This window comes from Meleagris gallopavo, chromosome 1 (assembly GCF_000146605.3).
Source record: "Meleagris gallopavo isolate NT-WF06-2002-E0010 breed Aviagen turkey brand Nicholas breeding stock chromosome 1, Turkey_5.1, whole genome shotgun sequence".
Classification (NCBI taxonomy): Eukaryota; Metazoa; Chordata; class Aves; order Galliformes; family Phasianidae; genus Meleagris; species Meleagris gallopavo.
Window position 1 is genome coordinate 46,769,747 of NC_015011.2, and position 22,628 is coordinate 46,792,374.

General features: G+C 42.0%; 1 protein-coding gene across 4 annotated transcripts in view; it reads right to left on the minus strand.

Annotated features, from left to right (window-relative positions):
* GRIN2B (glutamate ionotropic receptor NMDA type subunit 2B) overlaps nt 1-22,628 on the minus strand; it is a 203,443-nt gene that overhangs the window by 7,535 nt on the left and 173,280 nt on the right. For all 4 annotated transcript variants that reach the window (XM_003202222.3, XM_019614309.1, XM_019614304.1 and 1 more), the window contains 4 exons: nt 21,789-21,914; nt 18,577-18,806; nt 3,015-3,175; nt 719-906 (listed from right to left, as the gene is read on the minus strand). In XM_003202222.3, coding sequence (XP_003202270.2) covers nt 719-906; nt 3,015-3,175; nt 18,577-18,806; nt 21,789-21,914 — 705 coding nt within the window. The remainder of the gene's footprint in view (nt 1-718; nt 907-3,014; nt 3,176-18,576; nt 18,807-21,788; nt 21,915-22,628) is intronic.

Genomic DNA, 22,628 nt, shown 5'->3' on the forward strand with positions numbered 1-22,628 from the left:
TATAAATAAAATTGCCTGAGAATTTTACTTTTTTTTTTTTTAAGGACTCAGGAAAGTGTAATATAAAAGAGAAAACTGGGAAAATGTTTTCTAAAAAGAATTTCTTGCTCCATGAGTATCTTTTTTGATATCACCTCTTTCTCTGTTATTGACAAGATAAATGAGGTAACTATAATGTTCTGATTAAAAACTTCTGAGTCTCAAATTCTTCCTTGCTTGTTTGATTGGTTGGTTGGTTTATGAGATTTAGGAGAATATGAATTAACTTCTTCATCCAGATATAATCAGCTTTTTTTTTCTCTAAACTCTGCATGGCTTGATCCTGTCTAGAATTAAGTATGGGGCAACAATGGAAAGTCCAGCATTGTTCGTGGGTTTGGTCATGGCAAAACTCCTAAGGTAGCGAAAAGCTCACAAAACAAAATTTTATTTCACACAACATTCTTCTCACAAGATATTGCTCATACACATCTGAGCTGGTTGTACAAAACCACTAATGCTTTTGAAGTTGCTTTTGATGATATCCTGCATCAACAATACAGAACAGGTGACATTCTACACATTTCTGGCACAACATCTCTAACAAACCCTTTTGATAATCTCCTGTTCTCAACATGGATCTGAGACACCAGAGCTAGGGAGATGGAACATTATTCTATACATGCAAAACTTATTATTTCTTAGGAAAATTCCTCCTCCTCTTTTTCTTGATACTTACCATCTCCAAAAAGCTGTAGAATAGCAAGATCAACCTGGCGCTTCCAACCTGAGTCCTTTTGGATGGCAATGCCATAGCCAGTGGAGGCAAACACTTTCCCACTCCCAATTGTCACCAGTTTGCAGCCTTCATCTCTGCCAGCCATGTAATTCAGCACTGCTGCATCATAAATGAAAGCATCCAACTTCCTGCACAGGTGCAAGAAACAAGAAGTTTATAGCACAGAGAAGATACAATCTGTATGAGTGCAAAGGTGTTCTCTGATAATTAAGGCAGAGATTAACCTCTTCCAGATAGAGTTCAATAGGTTGTATCTTCACTTCCTTCGGAGTTAACTAAAATCTGATCCTAGAATCTGTTTACAGGTGAAACTAGATTATAAATGAGATCTGTCTATTTCTCTCTGACTCTGATAATTGTCATTTTTGTACTGAAAGGAAATCTGGAAGACAAACATAGTGCAAGATAAAGATGAATGAAGAAAAAGTCCAGGAGATCTATAATCCTAAGAATAGCTTATGTTTCTGCACTATCTTTCTCTGAAAAGAACCTAAAATACTTCATAAAATATATCAATATTAGATAGCGTAGTAAGGCTTGCAGAAAAGAAAAGATTTTCTCCAATTCAAAGTGCTGGCATGACTTAGTGGAGTAAAATATATTTTAATTTCAAATTAAATGTAGCCAGGCCACTGTAACTCCTTAGTTACTGTGAAAAGTGCTACCAGATCTTTACCAATGTCAAGTGGCCATGATAACAGCTTTATGGCTTACTGTGATAAGTAGCTTTTTGGTAAAGACTACTTAGCTAAAAATCACAAGAAAGGGTCTGTTTCAACACAGTGAAATGCCCATTATAGGCTGGGATGGGCAGACAGCACAACAGACTGATGAGAACCTTTTTACCTCAACAAATTGATTTCAGGCTTAGGGGTAGTCTCAGGGGGCTGCATCTTCTATACAACCAGAGACAGTCAATGAGTAAATCCTCCCACTAGATCTGAAATGAAGCTCTTTCCAATAAAAGACTGAAGACCTTCTACCTTACAAATTCTCACACCCACACTACCTTTTCAATACGCCTCCTGAACATATACTGCCAGTTTAGCGATTATCTCAGTTTAAGTGCATATCCATGGGGAAGTCTGTCCAAGGGTTGATACAAAGCCAGGATGACATACACCACAAGAGATGAGCTCTGTTTCATCTATATATTTCCAGGAGAGAGCATATTTATTTCCTGGATGATGACTACTGGCAAATGTACCTCCCCAGGATGGCATCCAACAACGGTCCAATAATTTATAATAGGCTATGTGCCTCCGAACCTGGCAAACAGGTTTAGGAATAGTCAGTCAATCTAGTAATTAAATTGGCTGAACATCTTTGTTCGTGCTTTGGAATGAACTTTCTCACAACAGTGTGACATTGTTGTAAGTGAGAAGGTGTTGTTTCATTTCACTAGGGCTGGGTTCTGACAACCACAATGGGCATTTCTGGGAGGAGGCCTTTAATTATAAGGGACAAAGGCTTACAAAGACTAATAGAGGTTTTAAGTAGCTCCTCTACAAATTCACTGCTATTAAAATAGAGTGAGATGTTCAAAGATACTTTCTGCTAATGATTTTTCCCACATTTCCCAAATTACCCAAGGAGACACTCCTATTTAATATACTTCCTTAATATTCAAACAGCATCTTTGTCAGCTCTTGACACTAAAATATTCCAGAGAGAAGGACTACTTGCAAACTATTTGCTTCAAGCACACCTTCCATTACACTGTATTATCTAGTGATACACTGGAGTGGGATTAGTCTGACAAGGATTCCTTCAGCTTCCTGATTAACATAATCTTTTATACACAGAAGGAGAGAAAATAAAGGAATTTCCAGATGACAATGCAAATGTTCTCAAAAAATCTTTGCCCATAGAGGTCTGTGAGTTTTTATTGTGTATACGTAAGGACCCATAAGCATGAAACAGCTTGCTGAAACAAGGTGTTTGGGACTAATACACATAATGCTAACATACACAAAGGTACAGGCGGTCCTGCTGTTTTGTTTTTTTTTTCTCAAATAGTCTTGTAAGTATTGCAAAACCAGAAACACTTATACGGAAGCGAATAATAAGAAAAAAGGCTAAGAGACTCACAGAAATATTCTCCTATGTTGTACGTAGTCTAGGTATACTTTTAATCATGCAAAGATAATGGATGCTCATTTTCCAAACCCCACAAAGATTTCCCAGACAATCATTCAAAGAAGTCAGCTAGTAAGTTTGAAGAAGAAATCCTCACCCAGTCTTCAATGAGAATAGGGCATCATCCACTCCCCTCTGATTGAACTTCACCATGTAGCTGTGCATTTCAGGGTAGTTGTTGCGAATGTTCCTTTCTGTGCTGCCATTGGGAACTGTCCCAAAGCGGAAAGGGGGTGAGAAGTCATTGGGTTTCTGGAACTGCAGAAACAGAAAAAGAACATTTCTCACAATCATCCATCAAGAAACAGTCATCTGCGTGGGAGAACACACTCTCCTTAGAGACCCTGTGCCCATTGCAACACAGAATGTAGTTCTGATTTTATTTTACTATCAGATGGAACACATTATTGAAAAGATACCGTATTTCACTGTTTTCAAAGTCAAACATTTCCTGTTAGTGTCCAAGAAGTAAAACGAGCAATCTGATCTTTTGTCCACTGCAGATAAAGTACATACGTGATCAAAAACTAAAAGGAGTTTAGATATAAGTAAAAACAAAAAGGAAAAAAAAAGGTAACAACATATTTGCAACATGATCAAATAAAGCTTTTCAATAAAATCAATGTGAATTTTACCCACATAGTGTCATTTAGTTTCTAAGAAGTATCTATTTCCATTTTATTGACGCCTTTGCATTTCCTGATTCTGACTCAAGTAAAAAGGCAGTTAATGAGGAGAGATGCCACTCCAAACAACTCCTACCCACTTCACCAAATAAAGGATCAGCTTTCAAACTTTTGGGCAAATGTCCCAAATGAAATTCTATTAGTGGTTACAAGTCACTAGTAACATTTGATGCCCAGAACAGAGCTGGCAGAACGCTCAAAACCTTTCGCTGCTCTCAAGAAATACATTCATCATAACATTCTCCTACAGCTGCAAGGCTGTGAGATTTTATATGCTACTTGCTTAACTCAAGTCATAATCAATGCTCTCTGGGGTTTTATGAGCAGTAAAATTTAGACTGTCAATTATCAAGACTGCTTAAAACCCCTAAAACCAGTAGATGGAAAGCAGCACAGAATTGTAAGCCAGGAACTGAATAGGCAGTAAAGAAAAGATGGAAAGATCAGATGGATGGAAGGCTCCCTCACCTCTTAATATATCAAACAGTGCTAGTTTGGGGCTCTCAAATGTGACTGTATATTTGGATAATCTTAAGAAGCATGCTAAGAACATGATATCAAGCCAAACCCATTAAACAGTAACAGTTCTCCTGCCACATCTATCATGCACTGCTGTCTTCTGTGGTGGAAATGTGGCTACCATTTATAGCCATACCTTCAAAAGCATGCTGACAGGTTTGGCTATTCAGTTCTGCTCAAAGCTAGTCTGAAACCTGCTCGACCCAGCTGAGGAGTCCAAAGCTACTAAAGCAGAGTACTCATTCTGAGCATTTCAGGAACAAGGTCAACAAGGACTTGTGCCTGTGGGTAGGCCGACGGCAAATTTCACATCACCAAAAGGAATTTATTGCATCTATTTCTCTAAATCAACTCATCAGCTGTGCAGGGAATCACGCCTCATATTCAGGTGGAGAGAATGGACTGGTTCATATGTACATACATGTGAGATAGAGTCCATGCCCTGCTGCTTTAAGCCAGTAGGAAACATCAGATATGTTTTTTGAAACACAGATTGGCATATCACCAAAAAAAAGAAAGGTTTCATATAGCACAAAATAGGCAGTAAGGTGCCTCTTAGAAACTTGTCACACTCTCAAGGGATGAAGACAAATTCAAAGCTATCAAAACCTGTACTGAAAGCAAATTTTGATGGGAGAAAAATCACTGCAGCATAAAAAAAATTTCTTTCTTACCAAGCTGGTTATAGCAGCAGATTAGGAGACCCATCACAAGGGGGATGCAGCACAAGGAGACCCATTCCAGGCTAAAGGAATACAGTTTCTCTCCTGACATGCTGAAACTGGAGTTTCCAAAGTGAGCAGCTTGCTTCTTCAGAGGCTGTAGAACCCAAACTTTTGGGTAGAATAGGAAGCCCCCATTCACAAAAAGCCCTCCAACACAGGAAAGCCAGCAGGGCAAGCAGCAGGCAGGCCTGATAAATATTCAACTTCAGCACGCCCTTTGGAAAGGCATGAGAGCTTCTCTCGAGGCTCACAAAATATTAAGGGAAGGAGAGGCTACATCCAACATCCATTTGACACCCCCTCCCTCCATCCCTAGTGATGCAATCTCTAGATTTGTCTGCTTCCAACACTGGCCATGAACTGGAGCAAAAAGGGACTATAGGGTCAGGCAGACCTGTGATAGGGAAAATAACCCCTCCTCTGAACAACCCTTCATTTTCCCCAAGTTCCAGGGCCCCCCATTAGCACCAGCCAGCCAGGGGTAAAATGCTCTGTATTTCATTTTTGACATTCTGGGCAAACAATAAATAAATGAAAACATTCCTCTTGAGGAAAAGGACTGTTTCTAGCAACTGGGAAAGCGTGCTTCCAGAGAAAAAAAAGCAAGTTGATGGCTTCTGCAAACCCATGCACTATACTGCACTGCATGTTAGCTTATCATTCTTCACTCCATGCTAATTCCTCAGTCAGAACAGATCTGCAAATGCAAATTCTTCTCCACACACCCATATGTGCACATACTTCAACCACAGAGTGGTGGACAAGACAGGGAACAGTTGGAGAGGATCCACATGGGATCCACAATGGAGATCTTTAGCTTGCATGTCTAGGAGGAGCGTACATACTCATCTCCAGCCTCCTGGGTTTGTGTTTGCAAAGTTGAAAAAATTGATGCCCAACTGACTGCACAGTCCATGAAGCCAGAGATAAGCAGCTATTTCTCCACATTTAAGGACTAACACTGGTACTGGCATACAACTGTCTATCAGGAAATAGTAGCTGAAAATTCCTTGTACTTACTGCTTGGCAGCACATGGGCACAGCTCAGACTAGAGATGGAAGGATCTCCAAAGAACTCTCCAAAGCCAGAAATGGCTGCATCTTTTCTGAGCTTTCTTGTGCCCCACACAATTCACAGCAAAGGAGCAAGAAGAGCTGTAAACATGCCCATGAATGGGAAAACATAGGGATTGATGGGGAAGGTGTATACTCTCATGGCAATGAGATGGAGGAATTTCTGTGGAAGAACTATAGCAGATTTTTAATGAATAAGGTTAATTGACACTGCTGTCAAAGAGTTTAGTAATGAAAGACATTCATATGGCTTTTCCAAAGGGCTGGGAAAGTGGGTCTAGCCCAAAGATGTCAGCTTCAGGAAACAAGGATGCTTTGGCAGACTGGCCTAGGAGGAGTCTGAGAGATGTGAGACAGAAGCAGAGGCACAATGCAGGTGCTATTACACGGAGACAGTCAATGCAGAGGTAATCTGAAGGCTTCAGTAAATATTGATAAAGGAATTAACTGGGGATATTGACAGAAATGGTCTGAATTTAGATTAATGAGAGAGCTCTCACATAATTTCATGTAATCATTACCCCTGCCAGGGCCATAAGTCACAACTGCTTTGCCCTAGGCATCTGCAAACAGGAGCCACGTGAGGCTCTGGCCAAAAAAGAAAAAAAAGAAAAAAAACAACAAAAAACAAAACAAAAACAAAACAAACAAACAAAAAAAAAACAACACCACAGACAGAGGAAGGGAAGATAAGAAGATAAGCAACTGCACCAACTGCTGAGCAAACACAGCTGCAGAGAGTCACAGGGAGGGGCAAGCAGGGTCTCCACACCTAGAAGCCCTACCTCACCTCTGCCTGAAACAGGACCCTGTTTACACCTCCCTCAAGGGCACCTTGCCTGCAAGGGAACCTGAGGAGCTCGGCTGCAGCCTTGTACCCAAGGAATGCTGGCTGGAGGTGCACCCCAGCTGCAGCCTCCCATTTGCTCACTGTGGGATCTCAGTTGTGAGATGCTCCCCTCATACACAAGGTGACGTGATAGTCTCTCAACCATGAAAGAAGATCCCTGAGACAGCTGGCTTCACATCAAATTTAGCAGGGAGGTGAAAGCTGCAGATGGGTCCTTTCCCTGTCTGACCTGGGGGTGGGAAGAAGACACCAAGCATGCCTGAAGGGCAATCCAGAAGGCAGCTTTGGGAGTGTCCTTGGAGGCTACCCATCTCTTCAACCCCTCAGTCAATAAATTGAAATCAAGCAAGATTAAGCCCAAATCGGACGACAGCTTTGGAGAAGTAACCTCTCAGAGTCAGAAAGCAGAGATCTTACTGCAATAAACACACAGGCTGGGGGCTATTAGCACATCCTGAGTGGAGAGCCCCTTTCCTGCTCCCCCCGCATCTCTCCGTGAGAGCTGTCAGCAGCAGCAGTGAGAGTGGGTTTAAGTGACTTGTCTGGCAGAGCTGTTTCATTAGCAATTTGGAGCCGTGCCGTGCAGAAAGCAGCATTGTTCTCAGATGTTCGAATATCAATCTGCATAATGAAACAGGTGATAGGAGCTCTTCCCATTCAGGCAGCCGGGATTGGAGAGGATTCAGGAATGAGGGGAAGGGGTTATGTCTAATTGGCCACAATTAATTTGATGAGAATTTTTTAAAAGATTTTGTCTATCGCCAAATGTCTCCTACAGAAAAGCACATCTGCACTTATTTATCTGCCTAATGTAGGCTCTGTTTACGCTGTAGAGTGTTTGCCAATAGCATTGAATGCAGATTCCCAAACTCAGCAGGTCTTACAGCAAAAAGGCTCTTTTTTATCACTTGATCTACTTTTATACTTTTTAACAAAAATAATTCCATGCTGCATAATATAATGAACTTCTAAAACGTTGTATAAGTGAGTTTATGTGTAGTATCTTAGACACACACAGTTTCTTTGTGAGGGTTCCTTTCATTTTCTAAGGCCCAAACCCTCAGTTTTCTACTGCTTGAAGCTCCAGCTCTCTAGAATAAGATCCCCAGGTTCAGTTCTCTGTTGCCTGCTAGCCCAAAAGACCTTGGACCCATGTTAGACACTGAGTTCAGTTAAATTGCCTGAGTGTGTAAGAGCCATTTGAAATTCCCCAGAGAATTTCAACCTGCAAGCAGGTCCCTCATAGCCCCTGTACCAGGACCAACCACCTGAGGGGATTCTGGATACTCCAGTGCAGCTATATTGCCTCTAGACATCTACATTTGCACAAGTGTATCCAGCCACTAAACCATTTGGTCCCCAGGACAGCTTTGCCCGCGAAAAGCATAGGTAGACAGAAGCTGTGGGTAGCATACGGTCCAAAGTGTCCACTACTCTCTTGAATTTGTCCACCAGGGCATCAGTCAAAACTTTTTGCACAGGCACCTCTAAGCAGCAATCTACTTGCTATTTTGGCATCCTTACAACTAGCAGATATCTGTTGCAACATAAGCCAAATATCTCTTTAAAATATGGCATTTATTAGTGAACTGTAATGTAAGATTTAGTGACATAAGGCTAGAAAAGCATAGTCCATGCCTGAGTGAATAATTTTAGCACAATCTTTCTATGCTGCCCAAACATCCTTGACTGTCCCCTTTTGCTCTGGTTCAGCTGCACATCACTGCAGTCAGCCTGCAACTTTCTTCACTGCCTGAGAGTCCAGTCGGGATGTTTGCACAGGAGTTTCAGTCAGAACTTGTTAAGGCTAGGGCAGTGAAATCTTGACAGACCACTTGTGCACAGCAGCATGTCTCGCCTTACCTGCCATGTTTCTTCTATTTCAGCCAAGAAATAAACCTTTATAGCTAATCAATGACTCTCAATGAGAGGAGACTTGTCCTTTTCATGTCCCACAAATACATCAGTGTTGTCCTCCAAACCACACCATGAACAAAGCCACAAAATAACAGAGCTGGATCTGGCCTTGAGAAGATGTCTTTTTTTCTCTGGTAAGGCTCTCTTAAATATCACCATTCCTGACAGCTCTTCATCCAGCCTTCAGTGGAAGATGGCCACCACTGAAGACTGCCCATTCCTTGAGCAATCTACCCCAGGGCTTTGCTACTGGGAAGCTCTTCCAATTGTCTGAACTGAAGCCCTTCCGCTGCAAGACTAGTACTATTTTCTGTTATCTTCACAATAGACAGAGAAATCAGAATAGACTTTTCCTCTTTGAAGGTGACTTTTATATTTTAGAAGACTCTTGAGCTGTTTCTTCCCCATGTTGAGAATAAATCTCTCAATCTTTCTTTGTTAACTATGTTATCTACACTTCCAGCTGTTCTTAGTGCTGCTGTCTTTTGGTTGCATCCAGTAGATCTTTTCTTGACTTGCTTTTGGTTGGTGGACATGCTCCCAGCCTCCACTGCACCAAGAACAATCTGATCAGGACCCCAAGATGTTGAGAGAACATTACATTTTAAAAGCTCACAGCAACACAAAGCCAAGAAAATAAAGGCGTTGCTAGTAAGAGGTAATGCTCATTATCACCTCAGTGCTTCTCTATACTATAACTTTCCCCTCTGTTCTTTACTCTTATCATTTGCAGTTTGCAAGGTTTTCAAAGCTGTAACTGTGTCCTGATCCACACACAGATGGTGATCAGTTTGTTTCTAGAATGTCAATCAGAATTGCCAGCACCACTTGCAGGGCTTCTGTATTCTTTTCTTTGTCCACACACACATAGGCACTTCCACATAATTGTGCCCAATCACCTGTCCTGGTAGAGGAGATGATTTACAGATTCACAGTGTGGCAGCTGTTCTATTGGTATGCTGGTACAGGGCACTTTTACACTGCTACAACTGCTTCCCAGCTAGGAGTGTGCCAGCACAACTGCAGAAGCATACTTCAAACCTAAATCATAGCACTGGTACAATAATCTGTGAGGACAGCAGACTAAAGAGACTGTGCTGCTCTTTCTTCTACTACTCATGAATCTCTTGTACAGATGCTTCTCTAGCTTCACTCCTAAAGCATCCTTCTTCCCTCTGCAGTCACCTAGCTTTGACATTACTGACATTACTTTTACTACCAACAAATAACTCACAGCCTCTCTCAGGTGACCACAACTTTTCAGACCTTCCTTTTCTCCTAGCTCCAATTTCTCCTCTTCTTCTGCACCGCCTCATAACATGACCCTCCACTGCCTTAGCAGTAGCTGAGACTCCTCACAGCTCAGAATCCTATAACCTCATCAACAATCCCCAGTTGTCAGGCCCCAAGGCAGAAATCAACCCTACGACTGCAATGGCAAAACATCACTTTCTTGTCTCCACCAGTCAAACAGCACATCTTGATTTACAAACAATTAAAATAAAAAAAATAAATAAATAAAAAGAAAAAAAAAGAAAAAAAAGAATGAACAGTATAAAATCCAGTTCAACTCAGTAACTCAGTTTTGGAAGGGCACAAAAAATCCTTGAGTGTCCTCAGACCTTGATTTTGTGGTTTATCTTATTATTAAATATCCTGTGATGTTTCAAATTCTCTGGTCTTGTTTTGCATAGCACTTTCACCCATGAATTCCTCTAGATAAGTCTGAGAAAGGAGTTATCAGTTACTGCAGCTGACGGCAGCAAAGTTGGAAAAGAATTAAATTAAAGCCAGTTTTAAAGGAAGATGTAGGGTGGGTCAGAACCGCAGGAAAAAAAAAGAAGAAAAAAATGTCTACGAATGTCTGGTGGTCAGGGAAGGAAACAGAGCAACCTAGGGACAATGCAGAGGTGTGAGGGGTGGGGGTAGGTGAAAGCAAAAGAAAGGAGTACAGATATAGCAACTTTAAAAATAGTTGTCCTTGTAAAATAACTGAGATGAAAGCAGAGACCCAATTGGTGGAAGAAGCCGCCATCACATGCAGTTATTGCCAGAGCAATGCACACAGTAGGATTGTGCAGACTCTTTGCAAGCTGGATTGCTCTGTGCAGACCTGCCTTGTGCTGCTTGGGCACAGAGCAGAAGACTGCAAACCGCAGGCAGTGCAGCATTACCCCTAACAGATGGTATTTCAGGGGTCCTACTTCCTCCACAGCCAGACCTACATGTGCATGCTCTACTGCTGACCCAGGCCTTACAGGCACAGTAGGCCAAGGGGCCGTTCTAGGATCAGACCACCCTCTACCAGAAAAACAGGCATCTCTAGGGACTGTTCTATGCAGCTGCCCAGCGTGTGAGCATTATGCAGAACCTGTGCAACATAAAAGATAACACTAAGGCTTTAAAACTTCCTTGGTACACATTTGGAAGGCTATAGGTTTCACATCTGTCACATTGTTAGGTATCTATAAAGTCTGACCAGAGAGCACCATCCATAGTGGATCCACTACCACACATCTGCTTGCATAGCCATAACACTAGTAGGTGTGGTATTTCGTGAACACAGTCTTATCTATTGCAATTAAGTGGGCTATGTGGTATTAGCTACAGCACAGTTTTGCTTGCATGTATGTAGAGCCTGGAGATAGATAGCCTTTTATCCCAAATCAAAACATGTTATGTCTTTGGAAGTCAGCTTCCTTGGAAGTCAAACACAACAGGACAAAATGCACATTCTGAATAATCCCGGGCAAGCACAGAACAGAAATGAGTGAGGCAGAAAGATGCTGGTTAGTATGCTCATGTTAATAACACTGAAGTGTAGATGGTCATTGAGAGGAGAAAATTGACTGATAAAAAAGACCTTGAGAGGAGAGGTGGCAGCTACGTACAGAAGAATTTCAAATCTGCTTTGTTTGCATATGAGACAGCTGGTTAACAGCTTATGAAGCTTTCTGAGAAATTCAGAGGCTGTAGTTTGGTGAGAGAGGAATTCCATTTTTCATCCACTTTCAGTAAGACAAGCAAGTCAGAGCCTCCTATCTGGCAAGTACAAATAGTAGCCAATCGGTTTTAGCAACTTGTACATGCGTAACAACCCCTGGTCAGGACAGTGGAACCCTGCTCATGTGCGGCAAACTTCTTGAAGACTTCACTGGGGCCAAATAATTAGAAAACAAAACAAAACAAAACAAAAACAATCACATTAGTGTAATTTCTTAAGAACCTTTATAGTCAAGGAGGTAAAGCAAAAAGCATGGCACTTGAGGTAGGGCAACAGAAGCATCCTAGCACCAACCCAGAGGTGGGAGATAATGCTTCCCTTTAGCTTGCTACAGAAAGCTGTTTCCTACTAATGAGTGGACAATAGCAGAGAAATGAAAGCCACCTCATGTCCTTGTGTGTCCTGGGCTCCTAGAGCTGGAGGACCTGAAGCAAGCCAGTCTGCTGGGCTATTGAGACCAGGGGAAATTTGACCTTGAATAGCCAAAAGCTGTGGGAGAACCAGGGCTCCTTTCCACCTGGTGAATGCAAGATACAGACTGCCAAATATTTTCCAAGTATGTATATATAACTTCAAATGTTTCAGTCACTAGGCAAAAGCAATGAAATTTGTGGGAATGCAGAGGGAGGTAGGCGGCTGTTGTGTATTTTTAATCCTGTAGATCTCATCTTCCCATTCCTACCCTACCAGCATTTCATCTCTCATCATTCAAATGAAGGAAGTCAGCTCTCCCCACTCAGGCTGCCAAATCCTGGCGGCAGGGCCATTGTGTTTTATTTGACTGCAGAGGGCCAAGTACATTTATGGCACTATATAAATAATAAATAAAAATATTCATCACTTCTCTCTCTGCTGACTTACACCAATGCGAGAAGCAGGACAATCCTTTGCTTCCCTCCTCCCTCCCCCTGTTACGCAATTCTCTGAAGACGACATTTTTCAGGCTGCCAAGCAATTAGCACAGAAGCAACCAAGTTTGCCCAGCACCTCCAAAGGGCTAGCTGTGGGAGCTGGTGAGGAGGAAGATGAAAAGGAGAAGCTGGCTGTGGCTACGACCCTGGAAATGCAAGGAGAAATGCAAAAGCTGGAAGCTAAGGACTGTGCAGCGGCTCTGTAGCTGACCTACCTTGCCCCTCCAGTAATTCCCACTTGAAATGAGGGCAAAGCCAACAGTGTCATGCTGCATTCCTCCCTTCCCAGCAAGGATAGATTTGGCCTATGGTCTTCCTTTGTGTATCCACTCCTCTTGCATTGTACCTCACTCAAGTTCCCAACTAAATGTTATTTTAAGTGCCACTAATCCTTTAGAGTCCCATTACAAGTTTTACCGCTGCTAAATCCCTCCAGATCGACAGAAAAGAGAGGCTGAGCCAAGGCTAAGGCATAGCACAGCCTTCTCACTGCTCAGCACTACATAGTGCTGAGCTTGAGCAAGAGGGAGAATGACAAAGAAAGTAGGACTGAAGAGGGAGGGGAGAAAAGGGAGAAAAAACACACTTGAAAACCCATTGACTTTAAACATTTATAGCCATAAAACTACTAAATCACTTTTCAGCACATGGGCATGGAGGTTTGTTGAAAGGATCTCATAGAGCGTAAAGATCATGCCAAGCTGAACAAGGCAGGATGATTAAATCTGTAATAAATGGACCCATCTATGATTGTAAAAAAATATCTGAGTTCGAATTTATGTACGCAATAAATGTCATTGATTATAAAGATGCATTATGACACGATAAGCTGTTCCTGTTTATTAATATGAAGATATTCAAATAATATGTAATTATACAGAAATATACCGCATTATATACTATTTCTATATAAATATCATTCTTTAGGAACTGATGATTTATGAACAAGTACAGAGAAGTAATCAGATACTAAGGCATAAAACTTGAGACTTTCAGAGGCCTGAATTTTCTGCACTTCACTGTGAACCAGCATTTGTTATACCACGCACTAGTCAGTACTGTTAATGTTATATATAAAGGTTATCTTGAAACAAAGAACCGAATGCAGTTCAGCTCATTTATAGGAAGATATCCCCACCAGACAAGCACTGTGGAAAGAAATTCAACTTTATGGGGACATGATTTCTTTAATTTTTGTCTATATAAGGTGTGCTCCAGGCCAGGACTCTATCCATACGGAAGATTGTTTCTGATTTATCACAAAAGGACTGGGTTGGAAGTGGCATGGCCTTGCTTGCATCTAGCTAGCTTGTAATCTCCATAGAGGTCTCTACACAATAAAAATAATACTGCTGTTGAGAGGATTAAATATTTTGTCCTTTTGGACACTGCCACATAAAACTTCCTTTGTGTCATGCAGAAATCCGTGGAACCACAAATATTCACTGACAGTACTGCTTACACCCATGGAAAGTTTGTGCTGCCTCCAAGTCAACTAATTAGACACCCACTCCTCTGGCACACCTTTCAGGGTGCTACACTGAGCTCCACTTATGGTCTCCTCTGAAAATTTCTGACAAAGGTATCTGCTCTGAATTTCTCCTAGCCTTCTCCAGAGCAAGTATTTGTTGTAAAAAAGCTCAGAAAGACACTTAACTTCAATCATGTGAATAATAGCCCATTGACTTTAATGTCCCCACTCATGAGCGCAAAGTTAAGCACATGCTTAAGTGTTCTGCATATTGGGACCCTTGTATAATTTACATTTAATGTGCTGCAGAGCAGAACGTAGAAAATAATTCATGTTTCAGTTTCATGGCCAAGCGTCTATTACTGCGGAAATAAAGCAGATTCATCTTTGCAGGGTTCTGGTTTGTTTTTTTTTGTTTGTTTGTTTTAGTGAGATTTTTGCTTTGTATCAACCTGAAATGTTTCATTCACCTCAGGATAACATGTTGCATTGTCTTTCAATAAACTCTTTCCTTCATTACAGAAAAAATTTTTTTTAAAATCCCTTTTCTTAAATGTAGGTCAATTTTATGATGAAAGCCTGTAGAAAATAAATCAAAAATAAACGTCAGACTTATCAATCAAAATACTTTGTTTCAAGTACACTAAAATGATCTACTTTGGCAAATACCAGATTTTGGCCAGTTTCAATTCCAAAACTTCATCTTTTCTGGAAATAATGGAAGTTAATTGGAAAATAAAAAACACAAAACAAAACAAAAACAACAACATATAGCTGACCTAGGCTTCATAGAAATAAGCTCTTTGTCTCAACGTTTCGTTAATATCTTAAGAAGCAAATAAGTTAAATACATGTGAAATTGCAGCAATCTATATTAATTTGCAGGCATGCAGAAATCCATTTCTCTCCTTTTTATGTCAATTACAAAATTACCATTCAGATACTTTATTAGCCTCTCTTGCATTTCCAACTAATTTATAGGCACGGATACTATTTTTTTTTTTTATTATTATTAACCTACTGCATTCTAAATTATTTTATTTAAATGCCCTGCTGGCTGTCCACATTTGCTTTTATTCTATTATTACTGTATATGAATGGAAATTACGTATAGCTATTAGATTATTTCACACATTAGCTCATTTATATAATCTTTCCTGTATTTATTGCCTTCGTTAGACTGAAATACCGCAGGCACTTGTTTCTCTAACGAGTCTGAAGCTCTCCCATTATAGAAAATTGGGTTATATCTCCTGATTACAGTCAGACAAAACCAGGCGCGTGCGCTGGCTGCAGTAACCTGTGACAGGCCATCTTGCTGGCCAGCCATTCACAGGAGGGTCATGGACATGGTGGTCCCAGAGACAGCCGGGCCCATATCCAGCCTCACTCCTGCACAGGGAGGCCTGGGCAGGGTGATGAGGACAGGTCTCAGATCAACTCTTGGCCTGCAGGTCTTGCAGGATCAGAGCTGCTCTCCAGGACGAGCAAGTGTCTCCTCCCTGACTCTGCACATGTCTACAACAGCTGTAGGAGCCACAGTTTGACATGTGATTTAAGCAGCCATGAGGATTAACGTGCTAACTGTGGGTTGCTGGCTCAGCTCTGGCACCAATTTTAAACCAGCTGACAACAAACAGGAGGCACTGAGCAGGGTGAGCATCACCCAAACATAGGGCCAGGAGAGAGAGCAGCGAGCGAAGGCCATGAAGCTCAGCACAGCCGCCCACCATACTATCTACCACCCTAGCATAGAGATTCCTGCTCAAGCAGGTCTGCTCAAGCATCCCTGCAGCACAGCAAGGACATGACATTAGTCCCTGTCCTGCATGTCACTTGAACAGAAATGCTGGGAAACAGCCAAGACACCTTCCAAGTCCTTAGACAGCTGGAATGATTCAGCCCGCACTTCTGGGGACGCAGCAGGTCAACAGCCATAGGCACCTCTCAGAGCAGCTCTTTCTGAGCAAGGACCACACTGTCCACAGAGATCCCTGAGTGGGTGTTGCAGGGGGAGCCAGCCTGACCTTGATGAGCATTCCCACACCAGGCATAGTAATGGATTTTGGGAGTGCATCTGTCATTTTGGCTGCTCTGTCTTCCTCAGGTACTGTCATGCTAGCAGATTCTGTTTCTAGACAAGTAGGAATGATATCCTTTAAAGTATCCAGATCTTCATCCATCAGCTTGGATTCCATTCTGTGTGACTTCTTGTGCTGGACACAGCTGCCCGTATTGGCTATAGAAGGCCAGGAGCTGATCTGCCTCAGTTCTGCTGTGGATATCAGCAGTCATAATGGAGGTAAGAGCCTAAAAACTTAAGCCATCCCTCTTGGCCAACCAGCACAGGTCAGAAACTGCCTCCTTTGTAAATCTGAACTGGCTAATTTAAGCTGGCAGGAGAAGAGAGGGAGAGCACAGCACAACTCCATCTCCAGGGTATGTGCATTGAGGGGGTAGCAAGCACTGTGCAGACTTCAGAAAAAGGAGAAAAGAAGAAATTCAGAAGAGAGAATTCCTCCCAAACCAGGTCATCCTAAAGCAAGGCTTGGGTACTTGGGTGGCTGGTCTCAAATTCTGCAGGGCGTCTGCATACACAGAGTGGAAGTCCATGAGCCCAGCAGATCAGTCTCTTACTCATCTTTTTGGATGGAGTTTTTCCAACTTGTCTATTGTCAAGACACAGCAATTGGCCTTCATTTTTAACAGCCAAATTTCATCTGGAACCAGATGCTCTGGTAGATCATAATTTTGCCCATATGTTGCACTTGCACTAGCAGCAGTGTTTGAAGCATATCAGAGCCATTTCAGTATGTACTCTTGCTTTTCTCTTCCCCAAGAAAAACAGCACATGCTTTAGGATATCAAAAGCAAACATGGGTAAGTAAGCAAAGAAAAGCAGAAGAAAATGACCTTAATCCAATACACATAAGAAACCCTACAGTGATATCGACCAACATAGGGCTAGAAACCTACAACCAAAGGCTCTATGAAGCTCCAGGAACTACCACTTCAATTTATATTTCACACACATATCTCTGCAAGTATGGAGAGTATTTTGAAAAACATGAGAAAGAAAGCATAGCTATCTCTATGAGCCTAAGCATAGCTCTCTCTATGAGCCTATGCACAGTCTGAAACAATAGATCAGAGGTATGAACTACCCCATTTAGTTCAGACAGTTGAAAACTTAATGGTGACAAACTAATGTTAACTCTAACTAATGTTAACTCTGTAGGGCTGGTTGGTTTTGAACAGTGCCTTTCAACCTGAGGGAATCCACGGCTTCTCAGGAGCCTGTGCAACAACCTCCACCTGACAGAAGAGCATCCTCCTCACCCCCTCCTCAACACAGAACACTGCAAATGCGGAGACATTGTGGAACAAATTGAGGTTGGAATGAAAACAAATAACAGAAGCACTTCTGCATGGGTTGTATTATTCTGTCATATTTCTTTCCAGGGAGAAAAAAGAAACATCTAGAGGGGAAAAAAAAGCCAATGAAAAAACCTCTTAGAAATGAATCCACCACAGAATTCCTAGCCTGATGCACAGGACACTGTATACACAAGGGGACCGACCACAATTTATTTCTAGACTGTCAAGGGGCACTAAAAAGACAGTAGCTATAACCAGACCAGCAATAGCAAATCAACACACACATTCCTCTTTTTGCTGTTATCCCCAATAGCAGGGTATGTGACCTGTTGCTATGTGGTTGCCTGACAATGACATGAGCCCTAAAGAAGCCCCTGTGACTGAGTAACACATACAGCACAGGCAGTCGAGCCTCACAGAACTCAATTCCTTGTGAGTAACCTTGCAACAAAACAAAATAAAGCAGTGCACACAGCTTCAGACCCTCATGAGCCAGACAGCGCTAACCTGCATGCATGAGCAATCTCCTCAAAATCCTCAGTGCGCAAAGCCCAGCAAAAGCAATGCTCTGTGAGTACAAAACGCGCTGCATGTAAACAAGGCAGTGAAACACAGTGAAACAGGGAATGATTTTTTGTGCTAAGCCTCCAAAGGCCTTGAAAAAATGACAGTCTAACTTAAAATGCAAGCAATAGTAAATCATCAAAGCCAAGCTGATTTACCCCCATAGGCAGAAGTTGTCCCCAGAATAAACTAACAGATCATATTTGCTAGCACAGTAGTCACAGTTCCCACACAGACAAATTACTTCATCCTGAAAAAACAGGTTGCAGCCATTATACACATCACCTTCAAAGCAGCATTAATTCATTTCTTGCTGCCAATCAAGGTGTAGTTTGGGATCATGCAAGCAAGCACAGTTCAGTTTTGTTTCCATAATTCACTCCTGAAATGCTTAAAATGTGTAAAATTTGAACTGAATACCAGTGAAGAACAGTTGTGCTATTTAAACCAGGGATTACAGCAATGTCGCAACTGAAAAAATCTGAATATTTTAGCAGTAAGAGAAGAAAGAGCAACACAACCTCTTCTCTGAAGAAGGCTGCTCTGGGGGGATTCATTACCTTTTTGTCGCTCAAGCCGGACACCTGGTCCACATATTCCTCTTGGATCATGAAGGCAGCCAGATTGGCAGTGTAGCTGGCCAGGAAGATGACAGCAAAGAAGGCCCATACTGACACCATAATCTTGCTAGTGGTACCTTTGGGATTCTGCACTGGCACAGAGTTGTTGAACACCAGCCCCCACAGCAACCAGATAGCTTTGCCAATGGTGAAAGAGGGACCTCCTGGCTCTAGAGTGATTGAGAAACAAGATTCCGCAGTGAGCATCTCAGAGCAAGTAGTCTGCACTTCTCTTTACATACATGACTTCAGAGTTAAGGCTAGTGTCTGTTCACATGAGATGAATGTCCATAGCTATGTTTCCCTGTGTTCATGACACTATATCTAAGCAAAGCATGACCCTGAAAAGTAATTTTCTAAAATGTCCTCAGGCTTCTGTATTCATTCTGTCCCAAAGATTTCCAATGAACGTTTATATAAGGGCTTTTTTGTACCTGATTAGAAAATGTAGAACACTCCATTTCAGTTCAAGTGTAGTCACCAGAAATAGTTTTCTCAGAAGAACTCTACCCTCATTTCTAATTGTTTAACAATGGTTTTGTTCCTAAATTCCTACCATAAATCTGTGCAAAATATGGCCTTCACTGCACTTGTATAGGTGCAAGAAAGAGCATCATCTGAAATAACAAGGGTCTAGAAATACATCTGCAAGAGTGTTTGTTACTGAGTCTGCTGATGTTACATGAGCCAGAGAAGGACCCAGCTCTGTCTCCATGTACTGCATCTAAGCTACATAACGTATACTTTGGTCTCTCTCAGGAAGATCAGCAGCCTAAAGAACAAATCCAATGCTTACAAAGCTGATATTTTCCCCTTATTCACTTTTCAGAGTAAAAGCTCACACATAGCCCAAAAGCCAAGCATGTTCATGAAACACCATGCTTGAAACCTTGTGAAATCCTGCCTGGCTCTCAGCAGTCCCACATCCCTGGCATATGCAGGTTCCATTAGTGGGAACCAAAACACATGCTCAAATTGAGCACAAGAGGAACTGTCAGTGAGATTGCAGCTGGAATTACTCAAAGGATCTTGCTTTAGGCACTGAGAAGATTCTCCTGGGAGAAGATTCTCTGGCACAATTCAAATACTCCTGTCACTTTTCTGATGGTGCTACCCTGGCTCTGCAACCCTTTGGTTTAGCATCCCATGCTTCATGTCCTCCCTTGGGAAGGTGACTGCTGCTGCCTGTGATTAAGGTTGACTCCAGCAGAGAAGCAGAAGGTAAGAAAGTCAATTGATGACTTCTCTTCAAAGCACTGAGCAGGGAAAAGTATGGATCATCTGAAGGCACTAACTGTGCGTGCCCTTAATGAAGCTGAAAAGTGCAAGGGGCTCATTGTGTAATCTGGGAATTGCACATTAAGTTCTAAGAAGAATCATCATCTGGCAAAACTGGAGTCTCTAGATGCAAAGAGACAAAGTTGGTGTAAGAAATTGGTTTGACACTCCTTGCATTTTACATGTTGGAGTGGTAACTTTAAATTTCTCTTTACTAAATGAGTGAGACGTCTGAATCATACTGTGCCTCTGTAAGGAACAGCACTTCAAGGTACAGGTATGGACTTGCCCTAAGACACAAGTGCAAGCCGTGTAAAACATCAGTGGGAACTGCAAACTGTAAGGAAATATCAAGAAGTTCTTCGCTATTATCTTCTTCTGTCCGCTAGTCACCCCATTTGCTTTGAGCCACAAATCAAGACAGCAACGGGAGTCTCTTATCCATACCAGGAATGAGATTTCAAACTCACCCAAGAACAACAAATCAGTGTAGTTGGAAGCTAGATCAGGACATGCTCACCTAACATGGGAGAGAAAGTCTCAGGTATCCCTAAAGAGAAAATCCAGATCTAGGGGCAGATTAATACTACTGTAGACTACTTGAATGCAGCCAAAATAACATTTGCAACAGCATTCACTACCAAAGAGGCATTTCAGCCTCCACAGGCTGCTTTCTACATCTCTGTGTTACGTATGTCAGGGATAATGTCTTCCTGATGGTGCAGTACCATTCATGATTACTCAGAAATGTTGATACTCCAGCTACAGTTCATCTGACTTAATAACTGTACAACTGCATATCTATGTTAAAAACTGCTTCCAGTTCCACATCTGTATTAATACCTCTCAGGAGACTCACAAGTTTATCAGTATTTACTTGTATCCAAAGATCTGTGTTGCCATGAAGGCACCCCATGGTTCCACCATAAGAGAAAAAAGTTCTTCACTTCCCCATGTATGTGGTTCTGCCTGCATTCCTATAAACACTTTTTTTTCCCAACCTAATCTACTGGAAGGTGTCCTTGCCCATGGCAGAGTGTTGGAACTGGATGATTTTAATGTCCCTTAAATTCACTCAAAGTAATAAATTAGGAGCAAATGAATGCTTTTACTAAAAACTCCCAATCCTACCACTCTCAACTGACCAATAAGTTCTGGAAAGGTTTTAAGTGCCGATTTGTTAGGGCATGAAATAAAGAGATGACAACAGACTCAACTTGCTAATTGTCTTCATACCAATAAGGGAAAAAATTCTGGCTCTCAAGTTGTCTGTCCATCCTCTCTTTAACTGTCTCCTGAAGATCAGAACCACAGAATTAAGTCACTCATTCCTATTTTTCCTTTACAATATAATTCCTTGCCCAATCCCAGAAAAAATGAGCTTCTCATTTTCACAGTTGGCTTTGGCAAGCCAGAGAGCCAATCTGGAGAGGGTGATGCCCAGCTGACAGATGCGGGCTCTGGAGTACGGCACTACACTGGGAGGCCTGCAGCACTGCTTGCTCTCCTAGGAGATGTAGCACTGAAGGGTAGATTGAAAATGGAGAGCCCTCTGATTGCCTCAGAGAGAGCAGCACTGTAGGCACTGCCAGCACCAGCTACCAGGATTCCTATCCACTTCATAAGAAATGAATTGGAGCTAGCACTTGCTTTAGAGATGAAAGCATCACAGCTCAGTCTCCTGAGCCAAGCAAATTATCCATTATCCACATCTGTTTGCTACGGAGATGTTCTCCGCCTCCTTCCCTGCCCTCTTTAAGCACACCTTTTAGAGTGGACTAGATCTGTATCACATTTAAGCGAAGGAAATGCCACTAATGAAGGACGAGGACTGGAAGCAAGAGAGGATTGTGGCAAGGAGTGGCTCCCCTTACCTCTGCCATCAGCAAGGCACCGATTATAGCCCACAGGGCTGAAGTACTCGAAGACAAAGACGGCCACTGCAGAGATGATAAGCAGCATCACAAACATCATCACCCATACGTCAGCACTGAATGGCTCTGGAGAGGAAAAGAAACCCATGCTGAAAGGCTTGATACACAGCAGCCACCTTACCCTTCCTTTTTTTGCCTTCCGGAGCACCCCAGTGTGTGGCAAAATGGGCTTGGGAGAAACAGAAGTCATGGTGAAGCCTTCAACCCTAATCTGAAAAACATCCTGAATTGGTAGAAGCATTGTTTCTTTTTCTGTAATGACTACATTCATTCTTACAGCCACATTTGTGACACACGGCTCTATTTGGAACCACATGCAGCCACTGTGACATGCATTGATAAAATAAAATGCATTGATAAAAGACTGTTCCCAGGAAGTCCTCCAGCACCATCTGGAGAGAGTGGGGAAAATGAAACAGAACTGGCAGAGGTTCAGACAAGCATCCAACTTTCAAGATGCTACTGAGCCAAAGAGCATCTCCAAATTTCTGAGGTTCAGCCCTAGTGATAGTAGTTTTTCAGCTATTCCATACTTGCAGCAATTGAAACACTGGTTCCTTCTAGAATTGTTAAGTGTTTCCATTCTGCAACTACTTGATCTTTGCCAGTTTTCTCCACTTCCAAACCTGAAGAGATAAAGATGGGACTGTACCACTGTACCAGATTAAGGAAACCTAGAACTCTGGCCCACGTTACAGTCAGTTTTGCAACCTCAATTTAATTGCAATTAAAAAATGTTGAGTTTATTTTATTGTTGTTTTTACACGCCCCAGGTAATAC